The 20755-nt window shown below is 39.9% G+C and overlaps 2 protein-coding genes across 3 annotated transcripts in view; both read left to right on the top strand.

Annotated features, from left to right (window-relative positions):
* Positions 1-7190, top strand: part of WDR35 (WD repeat domain 35) — a 68255-nt gene extending 61065 nt beyond the window's left edge. For both annotated transcript variants that reach the window (XM_007463745.1, XM_007463744.1), the window contains 2 exons: positions 6500-6740; positions 7040-7190. In XM_007463745.1, the coding sequence (XP_007463807.1) occupies positions 6500-6740; positions 7040-7190 (392 nt within the window). The remainder of the gene's footprint in view (positions 1-6499; positions 6741-7039) is intronic.
* Positions 7191-13854: 6664 nt separating this feature from the next.
* TTC32 (tetratricopeptide repeat domain 32) lies at positions 13855-20299 on the top strand. The gene is made up of 3 exons (XM_007463743.1): positions 13855-14123; positions 18659-18825; positions 19573-20299. Exons 1-3 carry the CDS (start codon positions 13972-13974, stop codon positions 19698-19700), a joined length of 447 nt encoding a protein of 148 aa, XP_007463805.1. The 5' UTR covers positions 13855-13971; the 3' UTR covers positions 19701-20299.
* Positions 20300-20755: the final 456 nt, after the last annotated feature.

The following is a 20755-nucleotide window of genomic DNA, read 5'->3' as shown; positions in this document are numbered from 1 at the left end:
CTTCTCTGATTGCTGTGGCTAAAACTTCCAAAACTATGTTGAATAAGAGTGGTGAGAGTGGGCAACCTTGTCTTGTTCCTGACCTTAGTGGAAATGCTTTCAGTTTTTCGCCATTGAGGATGATGTTGGCTGTGGGCTTGTCATATACGGCCTTTATTATATTGAGGAAAGTTCCCTCTACACCTACTTTCTGCAGGGTTTTTATCATAAATGGGTGTTGAATTTTGTCAAAAGCTTTCTCTGCATCTATTGAGATGATCATATGGTTTTTCTCCTTCAATTTGTTAATATGGTTAATCACATTGATAGATTTGCGTATATTGAAGAATCCTTGCATTCCTGGAATAAACCCCACTTGATCATGGTGTATGATCCTTTTAATGTGCTGTTGGATTCTGTTTGCTAGTATTTTGTTGAGGATTTTTGCATCTATGTTCATCAGTGATATTGGCCTGTAGTTTTCTTTCTTTGTGACATCCTTGTCTGGTTTTGGTATCAAGGTGATGGTGGCCTCGTAGAATGAGTTTGGGAGTGTTCCTCCCTCTGCTATATTTTGGAAGAGTTTGAGAAGAATAGGTGTTAGCTCTTCTCTAAATGTTTGATAGAATTCGCCTGTGAAGCCATCTGGTCCTGGGCTTTTGTTTGTTGGAAGATTTTTAATCACAGTTTCAATTTCAGTGTTTGTGATTGGTCTGTTCATATTTTCTATTTCTTCCTGATTCAGTCTTGGCAGTTTGTGCATTTCTAAGAATTTGTCCATTTCTTCCAGATTGTCCATTTTATTGGCATAGAGTTGCTTGTAGTAATCCCTCATGATTTTTTGTATTTCTGCAGTGTCAGTTGTTACTTCTCCTTTTTCATTTCTGATTCTATTGATTTGAGTCTTCTCCCTTATTTTCTTGATGAGTCTGGCTAATGGTTTATCAATTTTGTTAATCTTCTCAAAGAACCAGCTTTTAGTTTTATTGATCTTTGCTATTGTTTCCTTCATTTCTTTTTCATTTATTTCTGATCTGATTTTTATGATTTCTTTCCTTCTGCTAACTCTGGGGTTTTTTTGTTCTTCTTTCTCTAATTGCTTGAGGTGCAAGGTTAGGTTGTTTATTCGAGATGTTTCCTGCTTCTTAAGGTGGGCTTGTATTGCTATAAACTTCCCTCTTAGAACTGCTTTTGCTGCATCCCATAGGTTTTGGGTCGTTGTATCTCCATTGTCATTTGTTTCTAGGTATTTTTTAATTTCCTCTTTGATTTCTTCAGTGATCACTTCGTTACTAAGTAGTGTATTGTTTAGCCTCCATGTGTTTGTATTTTTTACTGCTCTTTTCCTATAATTGATATCTAATCTCATGGCGTTGTGGTCGGAAAAGATACTTGATATAATTTCAATTTTCTTAAATTTACCAAGGCTTGATTTGTGACCCAAGATATGATCTATCCTGGAGAATGTTCCATGAGCACTTGAGAAAAATGTGTATTCTGTTGTTTTTGGATGGAGTGTCCTATAAATATCAATTAAGTCCATCCTGTTTAATGTATCATTTAAAGCTTGTGTTTCCTTATTTATTTTCATTTTGGATGATCTGTCCATTGGTGAAAGTGGGGTGTTGAAGTCCCCTACTATGAATGTGTTACTGTCGATTTCCCCTTTTATGGCTGCTAGTTTTTGCCTTATGTATTGAGGTGCTCCTATGTTGGGTGCATAAATATTTACAATTGTTATATCTTCTTCTTGGATCGATCCCTTAATCATTATGTAGTGTCCTTCTTTGTCTCTTCTGATAGTCCTTATTTTAAAGTCTATTTTGTCTGATATGAGAATTGCTACTCCAGCTTTCTTTTGGTTTCCATTTGCATGGAATATCTTTTTCCATCCCCTTACTTTCAGTCTGTATGTGTCTCTAGGTCTGAAGTGGGTCTCTTGTAGACAGCATATATATGGGTCTTGTTTTTGTATCCATTCAGCCAATCTGTGTCTTTTGGTGGGAGCATTTAGTCCATTTACATTTAAGGTAATTATCGATATGTATGTTCCTATTCCCATTTTCTAAATTGTTTTGGGTTCGTTATTATAGGACTTTTCCTTCTCTTGTGTTTTTGTCTAGAGAAGTTCCTTTAGCATTTGTTGTAAAGCTGGTTTGGTGGTGCTGAACTCTCTCAGCTTTTGCTTGTCTGTAAAGGTTTTAATTTCTCCATCAAATCTGAATGAGATCCTTGCTGGGTAGAGTAATCTTGGTTGCAGGTTTTTCTCCTTCATCACTTTCAGTATGTCCTGCCACTCCCTTCTGGCTTGTAGAGTTTCTGCTGAGAGATCAGCTGTTAACCTTATGGGGATTCCCTTGTGTGTTATTTGTTGTTTTTCCCTTGCTGCTTTTAATATGCTTTCTTTGTATTTAGTTTTTGACAGTTTGATTAATATGTGTCTTGGCGTATTTCTCCTTGAATTTATCCTGTATGGGACTCTCTGTGCTTCCTGGACTTGATTAACGATTTCCTTTCCCATATTAGGGAAGTTTTCAACTATAATCTCTTCAAATATTTTCTCAGTCCCTTTCTTTTTCTCTTCTTCTTCTGGAACCCCTATAATTCGAATGTTGGTGCGTTTAATGTTGTCCCAGAGGTCTCTGAGACTGTCCTCAGTTCTTTTCATTCTTTTTTCTTTATTCTGCTCTGCAGTAGTTATTTCCACTATTTTATCTTCCAGGTCACTTATCCGTTCTTCTGCCTCATTTATTCTGCTATTGATCCCATCTAGAGTATTTTTCATTTCATTTATTGTGTTGTTCATCATTGTCTGTTTCATCTTTATTTCTTCTAGGTCCTTGTTAACTGCTTCTTGCATTTTGTCCATTCTATTTCCAAGATTTTGGATCATCTTTACTATCATTATTCTGAACTCTTTTTCAGGTAGACTGCCTATTTCCTCTTCATTTGTTAGGTCTGGTGGGTTTTTATCCTGCTCCTTCATCTGCTGTGTGTTTTTCTGTCTTCTCATTTTGCTTATCTTACTGTGATTGGGTTCACCTTTTTGCAGGCTGCAAGTTCGTAGCTCCCGTTGTTTTTGATGTCTGTCTCCAGTGGCTAAGGTTGGTTCAGTGCGTTGTGTAGGCTTCCTGGTGGAGGGGACTAGTGGCTGTGTTGTGGTGTATGAGGCTAGATCTTGTCTCTCTAGTGGGCAGGTCCACGTCTGGTGGTGTGTTTTGGGGTGTCTGTGGACTTATTATGATTTTAGGCAGCCTCTCTGCTAGTGGGTGGGGTTGTGTTCCTGTTTTGCTATATGGTTGGCATAGGTTGTCCAGCACTGTAGCTTGCTGGTCGTTGAGCGAAGCTGGGTGCTGGTGTTGAGATGGAGATCTCTGGGAGATTTTCGCCGTTTGATATTATGTGGGGCTGGGAGGTCTCTTCTTGACGAGTGTTCTGAAGTTGGCTCTCCCACCTCAGAGGCAGAGTCCTGACTCCTGGCTGGAGCAGCAAGAGCCTTTCATCCACTCGGCTCAGAATAAAAGGGAGAGAAAGTAGAGAGAATTAGTATAAGTAGGAGGAAATAGGAAAGAAAGAAAGAAAGAAAGAAAGAGAGGAGGGAAGGAAGGAAGGAGGGAAGGAAGAAAGAAAGAAAGAAGAAAAGAAAGGAAGAAGGCAAGAAGGAAAGAAAGGAGGGAGGGAGGGAGGAGGGAAGGAAGGAAGGAATGAGGGAAGGAAGGAAAAAATACAGAAAGAAAGAAGATACAGTAAAATAAAATAAAGTATAATAAAGTTATTGAATTAAAAAAATAATTATTTAGAGGAAAAAAAAAAGGGAAGGATAGAACCTTAGGACAAATGGTGGAAGCAAAGTTATAGAGACAAAATCTTACATAGAAGCATACACATATACCCTCACAAAAAGAGGTAAAGTGGAAAAAATCATAAAACTTGCTCTCCAAGTCCACCTCCTCAATTTGGGACGATTCGTTGTCTCAAAAAGGGAAGGAAGGAAGGAAAGATAGAAAGAAGGTAAAGTATAACAGAGTTCTTTAAATTAAAATTAATTATTAAGAAAAAAATTAAAAAAAAAAATGGTCGGATAGAACGCTGGGACAAATGGTGGAAGCAAACCTATACAGACAAGATCTCACACAGAAGCATACACATACACATTCACAAAAAGAGGAAAAGGGGAAAAAATCATAGATCTTGCTCTAGAAGTCCGCCTCCTCAATTTGGGATGATTCGCTGTCTATTCATGTATTCCACAGAGGCAGGGTACATCAAATTGATTGTGTAGCTTTAATCCGCTGTTTCTGAGGCTGCTGGGAGAGATTTCCCTTTTTCTTCTTTGTTCTCACAGCTCACAGGGGCTCAGCTTTCGACTTGGCCCTGCCTCTGCGTGTAGGTCGCTGGAGGGCGTCTGCTTTTTGCTCAGACAGGACGGCGTTAAAGGAGCCGCTGACTCGGGGGCTCTGGCGCTCTCAGGCCGGGGGCAGGGAGGGGCACGGAGTGCGGAGCGGTCCTGCGGCGGCAGAAGTCGGCGTGACGTTGCCCCAGCCTGAGGCCCGCCGTGTGTTCTCCCTGAGAAATTGTCCCTGGATCCCGGGAACCTGGCAGTGGCGGGCTGCACAGGCTCCCCGGAAGAGGGGTGGGGGCAGTGACCTGTGCTCGCACACAGGCCCCTTGGTGGCGGCAGCAGCAGCCTTAGCGTCTCCTGCCCGTCTCTGGTTTCCGAGCTTTTAGCCGCGGCTCGCGCCTGTTTCTGGAGTTCCTTTAGGCAGCGCTCTTAAAACCCCTCTCCTCGCGCACCAGGAAACACAGAGGCAAGAAAAAGTCTCTTGCCTCCTCAGCAGGTGCAGCCTTTTCCCCGGACTCCCTCCCGGCTAGCCGTGGCGCACTAACCCCTTCGGGCTATGTTCAAGTCGCCAACCCCAGTCCTCTCCCTGAGCTCCGACCGAAACCGAAACCGAGCCTCAGCTCGCAGCCCCGCCCGCCTCGGCGGGCGAGCACACAAGCCTCTTGGGCTGGTGAGTGCCGGTCGGCACCAATCCTCTGTGCGGGAGTCTCTCCGCTTTGCCCTCCGCGCCCCTGTTGCTGCGCTGTCCTCCGCGGCTCCGAAGCTCCCCGCTCCGCCTCCCGCAATCTCTGCCCGCGAAGGGGCTCCTAGTGTGTGGAGACCTTTCCTCCTTCACGGCTCCCTCCCACTGGTGCAGGTACCGTCCTTATCCTTTTGTCTCTGTTTTTAATTAATTTTTTCTTTTGCCCTACCCAGATACGTGGGGAGTTTCTTGCCTTTTGGGAGGTCTGAGGTCTTCTGCCAGCATTCAGTAGGTGTTCTGTAGGAGTTGTTCCACATGTAGATGTATTTCTGGTGTATTTGTGGGGAGGAAGGTGATCTCCGCGTCTTACTCCTCCGCCATCTTTCCACTGCCCGAGGAATCATTTTTATTTTTGTATGTTTATAACTTACCTTCATTGAATTTTAACTGATTAATATGTGATATAAGTTATGCACTGTTTAAAATAGTTGTATTTTATATAATTTATGCACAGTATCTAGACTTACTATATTACAAGGTCAGTTGGACTTTTAACTTGAGATTCTTTACCTGCTGGGTGAAGATATCCATATGCTTTAATATGGTTGTCGTTCAGTGATAAAATGATCTGAAACCATGTGTACTCTGTAAATTATTGCCTGTGAACCTGTGAAATTAGAGGGTATGCTTTATTGTAACTCAATGAATTTCCTTTTTGTAAATTTCTTCCAAACTTTGTTGTAAACACTTGACCCCAACACCGGTTTATACGAATCTAGTTGTAAAATACATGATTATGTTGTTTTAAATTGTTTTGTGAAATTTCCAATATCATACTATAACAAGATATTTTTAAGATTGCAAGGTCTAGAGAATAAAAAGATACAATTTGGTCACCAATCTGATATTAATTGTGCAGTGCATTTTTAAGAAAGAGATTATATCTCCAGCATAGAAAAATTGAAAATAAGGTATGGTAGCTGGCAAAATAAATTGTCTGAACTGACAACTTACAGTCTCACTTTCACTTCTTTTTTTTCTCAAAGTTCTGTTGTTTCAGTAAGACAAACAAAAGCAATAATCTGTTCAAAGAAACACAAAGAGAAAACATATGATTTCATGCTTTGCTTTTTTAACAAAAAGAAACATGATATCTTGAGAATCCACAGAAATTCTAACATATTTATATGCAACAAAAGATGGGTGTTTTGACACCAGTTATTTTTGGTCTGTGTATGTATTTCTAAGTGGCACAGCCATGTGCATCATTCGATGATGGTTATTTTTGTAGGCCCTGAGCTGTTAGCTGGAGTTACAGAATGTGGAGATCATGGAGACTCCTTCCTCCTACCTGTTCTCTGGGCACCTACCATTGTTTTCTTTAAGCTTGCTAAAGTTCATGTAGGTTAAACTGAAACAGCTTAACATAGAGTTTTTCCCATGCATGTTCAAGATATGATTGCTTTAAAAAATCCAAATTGTCTTCTCTTTCCTAGCTCTTCACCTGAGAGACTATGAAGACATTATCCCTGCCGTTGAGATCTACTCTCTGTTAGCACTCTGCGCATGTGCCAGTAGGGCTTTTGGCACTTGTTCAAAAGCTTTTATTAAACTTGAATCTTTAGAGACCCTCAGTTCGGAACAGAAACAGCAATATGAAAATCTTGCTCTAGAAATCTTCACCAAACATACTCCAAAAGATAACAGAAAATCTGAATTGGACAGCCTTCTTGAAGGGTAGGCTAAATGTAACTAGTAGATGTCATTCTATAACACCTTACTAGAAGCTTGGATTTTTATATCTAAATAGTGTAATATAATAATTAAAGCACTAAATTTTGAAGTAATCTACCTTAACATTATACCCTATTTAATTTAGTCTTATAAGTGTATTAATACTTGATTTTCTCATTGTAAGGAAAGTTTTTTATTTGAAACTTATCTTGAAATGCTTTTCATTCTTCAGTATTTGTAGTGTAATGAAGTTTTAAGGAATTAGAAGTTTCAAAGTATAATTGTCCCCTCTTATTTTACAGAGGAGAAGGGAAGCTGCCAACATGTGTTGCCACAGGAAACCCGGTCACTGAATATCAATTCTGGACATGCAGTGTGTGCAAGCACTGTGTCCTGGCTCAGGAAATAAGTAACTATAACTTCTGTCCCTTATGCCATAGTGCAGTGGGGTGAAGAAATGACAAACTGCATATATAATAGGAGTGTTTATATAACAATGTTGACTTTATGTAAATAAGCATCATTATTTCAGTTGTATTTTTATAAAAAATTTCTATATATATATAAAATACATAATATATACATATATAAAATTTTGTGTAAAAGTACAGCCGTGAAATAATGACGCTGATTGTCATTTAAATGTATGGCAATGGACCATATTATCTGCCTGTCTGTCTTATTTATCTATCTATCTATCTATCTATTTATCTATCTTGTGATTGGTTATATGATACTATGGAAATATTCCAAATAAGAAAATTTTTCTCACAGTGTCACGGTTACTAGCAGGGAGGGATGGGGGAAACATGGGAATGGGGCAAAGTTGAATTTAGGGACCTGACATAACCTGTATTAGATGGAGGTTAAACAGTTGTAATACCAAAATGAGCACTGTCTCTAGCTGTGTTTAATTAAATAAGCATTGAAAGTCTTCTCTATTTTATTTTCAGAAGTGAAGAGAAGGCATTTTAAGACATAGTTTTTTACAATTTGAATTGTTTCTAATAGCTTAATTTTTACATAGCTTTTCCTTTTTAATCTACCCTTTTAGTTTCATCTAAGAGATGACATTTGGCACTTTACTCCTCATATTATTGTGCCAAGCACTTAGCTGTATTTATAATGATATACATTTATACAAAGACATCTAGTTTGTAGCTGTAGTTTTACTTGAAACATTGTCACCAAGCTGGATCCTTTCTTTAAACAACTCTTGGGTTGTGGGGAGTGATTCTCAACATGCATCTGTTTTGACTTACTGTCATTAATTTAAAAAAGAAAAATTGTAATCAGTAATGGGTGATTTCTTACCTGTTTTATATAGCTAATAATATTCTCCATTTCTCACGATCTTACTTCCTCTCATTTTGTGGTTTCAGGCCAGACTTAAGCACTTTTCCGTCAAGATTATTTGCTGAAGTTTGGCTGATATTTAGCAGAGGCAACAAAGAGAAATATGCAAGCAAGGTTGTTATTGCAGCTTCAATACTTAGGTTAGTTAACTCTCTCAATGTGATATGTTTCTGGTCCTTTAGAGCCAAGTTAAGCCTGATGCAGATGGAGAATAGTGAGCTATGAGAAGAGGTTTAGAGCTTAAATGAGCTCATAATAGATAGCAGGCTCCTGTGCCTAAATAAAATGAGAAGACCAGAAATCTTCAAAGTCTCTGACTGTGTTCACGTGCCTTGTGGGAAGTTGCCTTGATATAATGGTGGCCTCCAAATACACTTCCAAGCAGGCCATTCCAGAGGTCACGGAACAGAAAGGGTTACACGCTCAAATCACGTGGTTTATTGAATCAACTTGAAAGATACAGTGAAGAACAAGGAGAAAGTGATGGGATAGATTAACACTATTAGTATAGGATGCCAGTCAGGTAGAGAGAGTACGGTTCCTGATTCCTGAGTTGTAATCTGTTCTTATGTCCTGACTCCTACTCTGCCTCCTCGCCTTCCCCCGATAGTGTGGCTAGGAAGAGGACCAGAGCTGAGATTTGAGCCAGGGGACCCGATCGAATGGAGTGTGCCTGAGGCCAGTGAGGCACATTTGCTCAATAGAAAAGGCAGTTTTACCTGGTCATAGCTGTAGGTGCCAGTGAGCCTGCTGAGCAGTTGTGGATTCAGTTGTATTTCCTGGCCAGAGGACAGACCAGAATAAGTGTTATCAGTGGGTAATTGAATTAAGACCTCCCGCATATTGAGCACTTGATAAGTCTTATGCATACCTAGTGTGCCGTGAATATTTAGTGCCTTGGTTGCCTTTTGTATTTTTAGTGCCTTGTCAATATTAGGTATAGTCACACATATATGCTCCATTTACTTTGTCTAACATGTCTCATAAGTTTCTAACTTATCTAAGTTTAAGACAGTGAATTTCATCTATCGCATTTGTTTTTGTCTGTAACAGAATGCAGTATTCCCCCAAATCAGAAAACAACATCCTAACTAAGATATCAGCCCTAGGGAATATATCTCCTGTTGAACTTCATTACATCTTCCCACAAGACTTTCTCTTTTCAGGAATGAAACTATTCTCTGCTTCATCAATGAGAGAGAGGTTTTCAGGGATGTAGGTTTAGGAATTCCTGCAGGACTGCATGTTCAGAGTTGTGATTCTTGGTCCATGGTCTAATGCCTGAATATCTCTTCTTTCCCTTTCTCATCCCAGAAATCAGCTGAGAACTCAAAGTTAGATAGTCATTCTCTAGCCCTTACTGTTACTTGTTGATTACACTCCCATTTGCTTGAATTCCAAAATCAGCTGTTGACTCCTCAGACTTTTCCTAACATATCTTATGGGAACTCTGTTTTGGAGCCTTCTCATTTGCCACTAATTCCTTGCTACCTGAGTGCTAGAATTTTTCCTCCAACTAATTATTTCAGATAGATCCCGAGTTGTTGTCACTACTTCTTGTTCAGTTTATTCAAGAAACCAAAATCTCTAAAAACAACCTCTCATACCTTGTAGACCTAGATTATCACATATGTATATGTGTGTATGTATGTATATATACTTATACACATACATATACCCACAGGCATACACACACACACACACATATATATATATGTACACACACATATCTTTCCAACTACTGTAAAAGCTTATGACTATTTGGGATTTATATCTGTGAATGTTTTAGGGATCTGCCGTAATGTCTTGGGGACAGACCTTTGTCCTGCTTGAAAACTGGTTTTGTTCAACATGAAGGAAATTTCAGGATAACAACACCAACAAATTCTCCCCTGATTAAAGGGGCAGTGAGAAGCAAAATTGTCTATATATAACAAATACTTGGAGAGAATTCGGATAGACAGAATGAGGCAGTATATTGAAGACATTATAATAAAGGTTGTTCTCTTCTTGTAATAAACATGAGCTGACTCCCTTTAAGTAATGCTTTTCTTTATCGTAAAATTTGGCCTGAATTATGTTAAGTTTCAAAGTAGCATGGTAGGCCGAACTATTGAGATGATCGAACTGATTGATAAAGCTATACAAATAAGCAGTGTGCTAACAAGCAGCATAGCATTGTTGACCTGCTATCATGCACAAATGCTAATTTTATTTTATATATGTATTATATATATTACATACATGTTTTTGCTAACATACACTTTGAAGTTATCTTTTTGTATTCCAAGAGCTGAGATCTTAGGTTTTATGTGGCATTAGTGAAAGAATATAAAAATAATAAATGTTGAGGTAAAAATTGTATTTATCCTGTTTTCTTTATCTGTAACTCATGCTAACATGGTATTTGTCTTGTTTTGATTTAAATATTTTGATGGGGGTTGGGTCGAAGGGTATTGGGCTCCAGAGTGGATAAGGGGAGATAGGGACAGGAGGTACAGTAGTTGTACAATATCACTTTTGCTACCTACAGGAAAACAACAACTTATTAAAGATACTAGGCAAATGTCTGATGACTGGAGGTTGCAGTGAATTATTCCTTAGAGATCATACAGAGTTCACATTTGGAAATGGGGGAAACATTGCTCCCAGATTTTTAATGGAAAATCAAGAATACCTCATTTGATGATGTTATAGCTCCAAAATATTGCTACGGAGTTTCTAAAATGAAAATAGCAATATTACGTTGCCCCCTACTGCCTATTCTTATCATTTTCTCAGTTCATTTTTTTAAAAGAAATTAACACTTTAAAAAAAAAATAAATTTATTTATTTATTGGCTGCATTGGGCCTTCGTTGCTGCGCGCGGGCTTTCTCTAGTTGCAGCGAGCCGGGGCTACTCTTCGTTGCGGTGCACGGGCTTCTCATTGCGGTGGCTTCTCGTTGTGGAGCACGGGCTCTAGGCATGCGGGCTTCAGTAGCTGTGGTACGTGGGCTCAGTAGTTGTGGCTCACAGGCTCTAGAGCGCAGGCTCAGTAGTTGTGGCGCACGGGCTTAGTTGCTCCGCAGCATGTGGGATCTTCCTGGACCAGGGCTGGAACCCGTGTCCCCTGCATTGGCAGGCGGATTCTTAACCACTGTGCCACCAGGGAAGTCCCACTTACTGGTTTTTGAGTATAAAACTAACATATGCTCATGTGAGAAAATTTCAAAAGTACATAAAGAATATAGATGAGAAAGTAAAAGTAGTCTTAATAACCTTTTTAAAAATAAAAGGCATTAATTTATATTTCAGTTGAATTTAGGAGAAGAAAAAAATGAGGCGAAATGGGAATTCCCTGGTGGTCCAGTGGTTAGGACTCCACGCTTTCACTGTCAAGGGTGCAGTTTCGATCCCTGGTAGGGGAACAAAAATCCCGCAAGCCCCGCTGTGTGGCCAGAAAAAAAAAAAAAAAAAAAAAGAGGTGAAACTGAAGAAATTGTTGTTCTGTAAGTTTTCTTCATAATAAGAGCTCTTTGTTTTTAAGAGATTTCTCAAAAATTAATAGGAAAAGTAGACATTAGAGTTTCTGTTTTATTTACTCATTTCTTATTTGACACAGTTTAAATTTCTAGTTAGTAAAATATAGAGGAATTTAGAGAAAAATCAGAAACCTCTACACCCACTCTAATGGCTAGAATTGAAACTGACAAATGTTGGTGAAGATACGGAGTAATTGAAACCCTCATACATTGCTGGGGGAAATGCAGAGTAGTACACCCACTCTGGAAAAGTTGAGCTTTAGAAGTTCTCTATATTCTGGAAATATATTCTGGAAATATATATGTATAGTGTTTGTGTGTGTATACACATATTTTTAAAATTTATTTGTTTATTATTTATTTTTACTATCCCAGTCAGTGGCAGGGAAACCTTACTGAGGCCCCCTAGCCATGGGGCTCAGGCAGGGGGCTGCCCTGCAGAGGAAGGAGGAACTCGTGGAGGAGTCTTACTTGACTTTCTTCTCAGGGCACAGGCTGTTGTTGTGGCCACACTTCTTGAGGGAGATGACAGTGTGGGGTTAAAGGCGAGCATGACGCTTTCAGCAGATCATCTTATAGTTGTATTGCTGGCTGAGCTGGCTGAGGGAAGTCTTGATGATGCCACCCTGCAGGCAAAGCACCGAGTGCAGGTGGACTGTGGAAGACGCGCAAGAGAGTCGGAGACGGACAGCAACTGAGCCTGGGCCCAGCAGCTCAGTCACGGGGCAGGGCCCTCCAGTGTCCTGTAGACCAGAGCTTCCCAAGTGTGATGGAGACGCCATGTCAGATCCCTTGGTCCTGTGAGTAGATGGACACACCAGCCCAAACCTGCTCCACAGAACCTCCATCTTTGCATTTCCCACCCGTATCAGATACATGATTTGCAGATATTTTCTCTTACTCTCTGGGTTATTTACTTTGTTGATAGTCTTTTAATGCACAAAAGTTTTTACTTTTCATAAAGTCCAGTTTATTTTTTCTTTTGTTGCCTGTCTCTTTGGTGTCATAGCCAAGAAATCATTGCCAAATCCAATGTCATGAAGCTTTTGCTTTATGTTTTCTTCTAAGAATTTTTAATCTTTAGCTCTTACGTTTAGGTCTTTAGTCCATTTTGAATGAATTTTCTAATATGCTATATAGGTCCCACTTCGTTCTTTTGCATGTGGATATCCAGTTTTCCCACCACCATTTATGGAAAAGACTGTCTTTATGCCAATACCACACTGTTTTGATTATTGTGCTTTAGTAAGTTTTGAAATCAGGATGTGTAAGTCCTCCAACTTTGTTCTTTTTCAAGATTGTTTTGGCTATTTGGAATCCCTTGAAATTTCTTATGATTTCTAGGATGGAGTTTTATATTTCTGTAAAAACATCATTGGGATTTTGATAGGGATTCCATTGAATCTGTAGATTGCTTTAGTACGAACATGGTTTGTCTATTTATGGCTTTCTTTCATCAATGTTTTGTAGTTTTCATCTAACCAAATCTTTCATCTCCTTGGTTAATTCCTAAGTATTTTATTCTTTTTAATGCTATGTTAAATGGAATTGTTCTCTCAGGACTGTTCATTTTACGTAATTTTTACTTGGATTAAACATATTGTGCTTAATACATTACTACGTGGGTTTCCCTTTGGCATAAAGGGCCTGGCAATGCAAACTGACGTCCTCGACCCCAGACTATTAACACAAAATACTATTCGATTAATCCTTACACTATTCTAGAAGTTCAAAAAGGTTGAGAAGTTTGCAGTCTAGAGCCTTGGAGTTAGTAAATGGTAGTGTTTGAAACTGGACTCGGGTCCATGTGACAACTAAGCTCATGGGATTTCGACATAAAATGTCTCAGTGTAACCACAGCCTACGTAGAACAACCTCTAGCAGGTGGACGCAGGGAACGGAAAAGTGCTACAACACATCCGTGGGTCCTTTAGCCATTCATAAAACAAACCTACATCTTTTCCGCTTCCGGCACCGCCCCCCTGCCCCCACCATTCACTGTAACAAAGGGCAAACTCCTTGCAACATGTAACCACGGACTTGGAAACCAGTTTGGGACTATCGATCTACTGCTTTTCTGGAGACAAGGCAGGCGAGACCAGCAGTAACAAGAGAACTGCACTTCACAGGGGTCTGTCTGCGCAAGCTTTCCTGAAGCACCTGCGCTCGCCACCAGCAGCGTCATCAATCCCGCGAGACGACGGGTCCGCGGAAGGCACAAAATTCCCCCTTTTCTAGAGCCCAGGTTTTTGCCGTCAAGTTAAATTCCGGGGTGCGGAAGTAGCTTTGTCGTGCCGCCTCTAATCGCTCAGAAATCAACCCTAGTTCTACACGGAAAGCTAGGCCTCCGACCGCTATGGAAGGGCAGCAAGGTCAAGAAAAGCTCGCGACCCTAGCGCTTGCCCAAGCTCATTTCCAGAAGGGCGAGTACGCGGAGGCCGAAGCGCTGTACTCCGCTTACGTTCGCCAGTACGCCTGTGCGGCCTCCGAGGGAGAGGCGCCCGGGAGGTAAGTATCGCGAGAAGTGGGCACAGCGGGACCTCTGCAAGGTGGGCGGCAGGGTCCGTCTAATTTGGTTTTCGGCTGCCCGAGCTCACCGGCGCAGCGGGCAGACGTTTGTCTTTACAGAAAGGCAGTGAGGGAGCATCCTAGAGCGCAGCCCTCTGCGCGTTCCTCTGGGACACCCATGAAGGTGTCCGGACACCGGGGCGCCGGCTGCCTTTCACCTCGAGTGTCCCCATTCTATGTTACTCTGATCCAGAGTCTTAGAGGGAGAACTGGTGAGGGCGAGGTGCCGTGGGTGCCACGCTAGCACACAGTACCGCAACTCCACGACATCACAGCAGGTGTTGTGTTTTTCACTGTGAAAAATTTAAATATATGGAAATGGTGTAATGAACCTCCAGGTAACCATCACAGGGCTTAAGCATTATCAGTTCATCCAGGGCATCATATTATTTATCCATTGATGTTTCAGAGTGCATTTCTAGATATTAAGGACTTAAAAAGGCGTAACCACAATATCATTAGCACATAATTGCTAATGTCAAGTTTTGGAATTTTCCTGGTTGATCAATAAAGGTTGTTTTGTTTTGTTCGCTCGTTTGGTTGGTTTTTAGCAGTTGGTTAAAGTCGGGGTGCACGTCAAGTCTTTTAGCCTTTAAGGCTCCCCTTCATTTTTTTGCCTTGCAGTTTATTTGGTGAGGAAACCGGGTCATGTGTCCTGAGAGTTTCCCGTATTTTGGATTTGCTGAATTCATCCCCCTGATGTCATTTAATATGGTCCTCTGTCTCCTACATTTCTTGTGAGTTGGTAGTTAAAGCTTGAGGTTTGATCCAATTCAGATCCAGAATTATGGTGAGAACACTATTGTAGGTGGTGGTGTGTCCTTCTGTCAGAGAACATGTAATGTCTTTCTTTTTGTGATGTTAGCAACCTTGATACAGACTAGGGTTCTTGGCCTTCCCCAATCAATAGAAACTGATGAGACTAGACAAGAAATTCAGGCAAGGCTTTCTTGGGGCCCCTGCTGCAGCCGGAGGGAGCAAACACAAGTAACAGATTCCCTTGCTCCCTGAGGAGGGGTGAGCTGGTTCCTTATAAGGGGTGAGGGGAGGGGGTGTGTCCAGGGGTCCGGCTGGCCGGAGGGGTGGCTTAGACGGTCTGCCCACCCCTTGGGGGGCGTTGAGTGCAGGGGGCATGCGCGATACCCTGCTTTTGCTCCCGACACCCTGGTTTTGCTCCCGGCTCTTCAGAAATGGCAGTTGGCGTTTGTTTTTGTTTTTGGTCTTGTATCTTGTCCATAATTTGCACCAACTTTTTAGTCCCGTATAGTTTCTTTGTATTTTGTTGCTCAGGGAGATGTTTGTCCAGGTGCAAGCACTGCAGCAAAGGGTCCCAGGTGCCAGCCTGTCTCAACCTCACCTGCTAATACCTACTGTCTCAAAGCATCTTGGATTTATGCTTGAGTGTGTAGCATGTGTTGTACCCCAGGTTTTGCCTTTGTTCTTCTTGTTGATGGTGTTGAGTGGTCCAGGATGAGAAAAGAAAGGACAGCTGAATGAGCAGGGTTTTTTGACAGTTTTGAGTTGTCTGCACTATCACCCTCCTCTCCCCTCAAGGATTTGCTTTTTCTCGACAGGATGCCAGCTAGTCTTATTTGTATGAGGGCTTATGATTCTTCTCCTGTTCGTTAAACTCACATGGAATTAAATCAGAAACATTTAGTGGCTTTCTTATTTCAGTCATACACCAGACTAATAGTTAATAGAAGTTTTGGGACAAGCAATAAGATGGTACCCCCCCGCAAAGTTAGTAATCATAAGAAATGTAGTTTTCTATTCTTGTTTCAAGCTCTAAGCATAGACTTATCTAGTAGGTTAAATTTTTTTAAAATTTTTTATTGAAGTATAGCTGCTGTACAATATTACATGTCACAGGTGTACAATATAGTGATTCACAATTTTTAAAGGTTATACTCCATTTATAGCTATTATAAAATATTGGTTATATACCCCGTGTTGTACAATATATCCTTGTAGCTTTTTTTTTTTTTACTGTTGTGCTGCACGGCCTGTGGGTTCTTAGTTCCCCAACCAGGGATTGAACCCTCATCCTTGGACTCCTGGACCACCAGGGAATTCCCCTTTATAGCTTATTTTATACCTAAGGTATAAAATAAGAGGTTTCTACCTCTTAATCCCCTATATTGCCCCTCCCTCATTCCCTCTCGCCACTGGTAACCACTAGTTTCTCGAACCCGCGTCCCCTGCATCGGCAGGCGGACTCTCAACCACTGCGCCACCAGGGAAGCCCCCTTGTAGCTTATTTTATACCTAATATTTTGTACCTCTTAATCCCCCACCCCTGTATTGCCCCTCCCCCCGTCCCCACTGGTAACCACTAGTTTGTTCTTTATATCTGTGAGTCTGCTTGTTTGTTATATTCACTAGTTTGTTATATTTTTTAGACTTATCTAGTAGGTTTCAAAAAGGATTCATCAGCAACAGGCATCAATGCCTCTAGTCTTGTTACTCCTCCTCCTTTTTTCATCTCAGCCTGAGAGCACAAGTTTGTTGTGTGGCAAGTGTAATTTCTGCCCCTTTACCAGCACAGGAAAGAAAATCTGTGGAGGTTTAGCAGAAGGTTGCTCAGCATGCCTGCATGAACCTTCTAATTTCCTTATGGTTCTGAAATTCTCCTAGGAACTCAGGGTTAAACTGAATTCTGTCATTTCAACTTTCTTCCTTAAATATATCTTTTAGGGTTCGTTTATTTTTAAAACAATGGGTCAGTGAATCATTTTGAAACAGTATTCACAGTCTTTGTATGCCTGCCACTCTGAATGGTTTATAACGTTTTCTTTTAATATCCAAAAGTGCAGCCTTAGCCATAAACCTAATTTCCAAACATGTTTTTTTCTTTGCTAAAGTTAGCAAGTGCAAAGAAAAAAAAAATCTACTTTTGGATTAGGTGACTTGGTTATATTCCATCCAAGTAAACACTATCATTACAAAATTCTCAATATTAAAAAAATTCGGCTTTAACTGTTAGCCCATGTCTTTAAAATATGAAACGATTTCCATATGGAGAGTAGGCTTTTAGAATTTGTTGTAATGAGATCTAATTCTAAATCAAACATTTGATGATCCTCTGATAATAAGACATTTATAACAAAGTTTTGAAGCTTAGAAATTTAATGACTAAAGCCTTACCGAGTCCTGAGGCTGCATTTTTCTTAATACTCTTTACTGGGCAGCAGTTCAGCTATATCATAACAGAGAGAGATAAACAGAGTGTCCCTTCTTGTTCACTAGGATTTAACGGTGGTGCTAGCGGCATCTAGAAGTGTCCATGTACCCAGTCTCTCTCAATCCTAGCTCGGAGAAACAGACATTTTCTAAAGTTGCAGTGATTCCTTTCCATTGTTAGGAAACTTTACCCCTCCTGACAGCAGTAATTACAGTCCGTGTTTGAGATCTCAAGGATCAAGATGTTAAGAGAAGTAACTTTTAATAACACTGACTGCAGTCACATATAGTTTCTGAGAACTAGACTTTTAACTGTGGAGTATAACAAAGAATGACAGCTGAGTTTAGCCTGCATCTTCCCTGTTTGGTTCAAATTTGAGAATCCTCTTTGAAAAAAAGAAAGGAAAGCAGAATCATCTCTGGCATGGAGCAGAGCCCACTGATATTCTCTGTGTAGATTTGTCCAGCAGAGGCTGGTGTGTGTGTGTGTGTGTGTGTGTGTGTGTGTGTGTGTGTGTCCTGTTGAGCTGGTGGCTGGTCAGAGCTGCCTGGATGTCTAACCACTCACAGGAGGCTGCTCACTCAAAGCTCCTTGGACCACCTCTGGAGCCCTCAGATGCAGTGCCGTTTCTGCACACAGGACCCCCAGTGTGGACCAGAGCCGTGATGTCCCACTAGCAGGAAGCCAGTGTGGCCTTGGGAAGGATACCTGCTGAGGCTGGAGGGAGGGCGATTCTATCCCCAGAGAGCACTCCCTAGGGATCAGCAAGTTGATTTTTCACTTAGAGTTAACCTCTGTTTCTTTACTGGTGGAAAATGAGTTAAAATCTCAGTGTTTTGAGATCATTTAAAAATTTGAGGATAAAACTGATTCACTTTATGACATGTCTGTAGCACACTTGAACTTTGGGCTGGCTTTCCCTCCTTGCTTCATTCAATTCTGAGCTGTCTTCTTTGCCTCACTGGCATGTGCTTTAGAAAATAAACATTTTCATATTATATTCAACAAAACAAGTTGACAGTGAACAGGGGCTTTGGACACACAGTAAAATGAATGTGCTTTTCAGATTGACATTGTAGTGCTATATAACCTTGCAAATGTAGAAAACAGGATTAAACAAAAATTGACTCCACTGCTTTATCTCCTTGCACTTTGTTTCTTCCGCTTGGTTTTTCAGTGTAGATACTGCATGTTATAGGCTATGAGTTTGACAACACCCAAAAGAGAATGAAAGGGGAAGCAAGAGGAATTTGGCAACACTGTGTTTTTAATGTGAACTTTTTGTTTAAAGCAAATGCAGCCCTGAGGATTTGGCTACTGCATATAACAACAGGGGGCAAATCAAGTATTTCAGGGTGGATTTTTATGAAGCCATGGATGACTACACATCTGCCATAGAAGTGCAACCCAATTTTGAAGTTCCGTATTACAACAGAGGGTTGATATTATATAGGCTGGGTAAGAATTTTTTCCCCTCTTTTGTCCTTGACTGTATTCTGTGAATTCAGAGCTCTCAAATGTTGTAAAACGAATGTAGCAATCATCCAGTGTGAAAGTGATGTGAAATTTAGGTTTAGAGCCTGGAGCAAAGGAAGCCTACCTGAATTTATTTTAGGCTTTCAGTAGGTGTTACAGACCACAGCGGGGCACTGGGGTGGGAATTGGACCTGGGCACCGGAGTGAGAGTGATCCCATTACTTTGTGCCTCTGCGTCCCCAGCTGCGAAATGAGGGTAATGCTTCTGATCCCCTGGGAAACTTTTCTGAGTTAAAATCTTTGAAGGCACACAAGACAATATAAAGTGAAGGGGTTTTAGAGTCTTGGACTAAAGGGACTGTTAGAATCGTTTCTCATTAAAGTGTTAAAAAGACTATTAATTTCCTGTTTCTTAATTTTACTGTAATTATATAAAATAGGTGATACGATTTTGTTGAAATTTTGTGATGATTTAGGCTATGTACCTGTTAAATCCCAGTACGTAAACCCATAACTAATATTAAGTGTATTAATCTGTAAGGGTACACAAAGTTACTGTGATTCAAACATCCCTACATCACTTTCAAGAGGAAAATATTCCTTTAGTAGGAGTGGTTGAGAGCTTGTAAATATAAAAGCAAAAGTATATGTATCCAAACTTTGCTATGAATAATATATAGAAATACTCAGTGTTTTTTCTTTTCCATTTTTTTTTGGGTTCCGGTATAGGATACTTTGATGATGCTTTGGAAGATTTCAAGAAGGTATTAGACTTAAATCCTGGATTTCAAGATGCTGTTTTGAGCTTAAAACAGACTATTCTAGACAAAAAAGAAAAGCAAAAAAGAAATTATTGAAAATTTTAACTTAGTTGAAATACTAACTCATGATCCACCTGGCATCTCATTGTCTCTAATTTAAAGCTGGTGTTAAGCTATTTTGATTTATATTTAAGATAAAGAGATTCATGCATCAGCACTGAAAGTTAAATGATATACTTAAGGTAGTTAATTTCAGATTGAGTAACTATGTTGAGTAGGTATGCTTTTATGAAGTGTAAATAAGTAAAAAGAATGTATAATTGTATATTATTACAGTAAAATATTTAAAGAAATGTGTGGTATTTTCTTCAGTAAAACTATTTATTTTGCTATTTTTTATTCCCAACTTTTTATTAAAAAAATCTTACCTCTACAGAAAATTGGAAGTATAGTACAATAAACACTTAGAAACTTTTCACTGAGGTTCACCAGTTGTTAACATTGTGTCACATTTGCTTTTTCTCTATACTTAAATATATAACTTTTTGCTGAGCCACTTGAAAATAAGTTGCGCAGATATCACAACACTTTACTCCTAAATATTTCAGCCTGCATTTCCTAAGAATAGAGACAGCCTTCTTTATAGCCACAATACCATTATAATACCTAATAAAACTAATAATTCTATAATATCATCCATACCCAGCCCATATTCGAATTCCCCAATTGTTTCCAAAATGTCTTGTGTAGATTTTTATTTCTGGATCTGGAGTCAATCAAGTTACACTGCATTTTGTTGGTAAGTCTCTTTGTGTTCTTTTAATCTACAATAGTCCCCTGCCCATTTTCTCCCCATGGTATTCACTTTGAGAGCAAAGCTATTTTATATAGCTAGGCTAGAGAGACATAACATTTGGGCTTAAAAATAAACACATGTCTTGCATGAGAGCAATTTGAAAGAATTCAACTTACACTTGATTTTCTCTAGTAATCATTGATAAGGTAGTTAAGATTTAAATATCGAGCATCGTTTTTTGTCTCTGGATAATGACACTAATAATCGCCATCATCAACATTTACTGAATACTCACTATAAGCCAAGAACTGTTCACACTCTATATAATAAATTGTGAGTGGAATGGGGGTGATTA

The sequence above is a fragment of the Lipotes vexillifer genome, unplaced genomic scaffold (assembly GCF_000442215.2).
Source record: "Lipotes vexillifer unplaced genomic scaffold, Lipotes_vexillifer_v1.1 scaffold571, whole genome shotgun sequence".
In the NCBI taxonomy this organism is placed as follows: Eukaryota; Metazoa; Chordata; class Mammalia; order Artiodactyla; family Lipotidae; genus Lipotes; species Lipotes vexillifer.
This window is presented reverse-complemented; position numbering and strand designations above follow the sequence as displayed.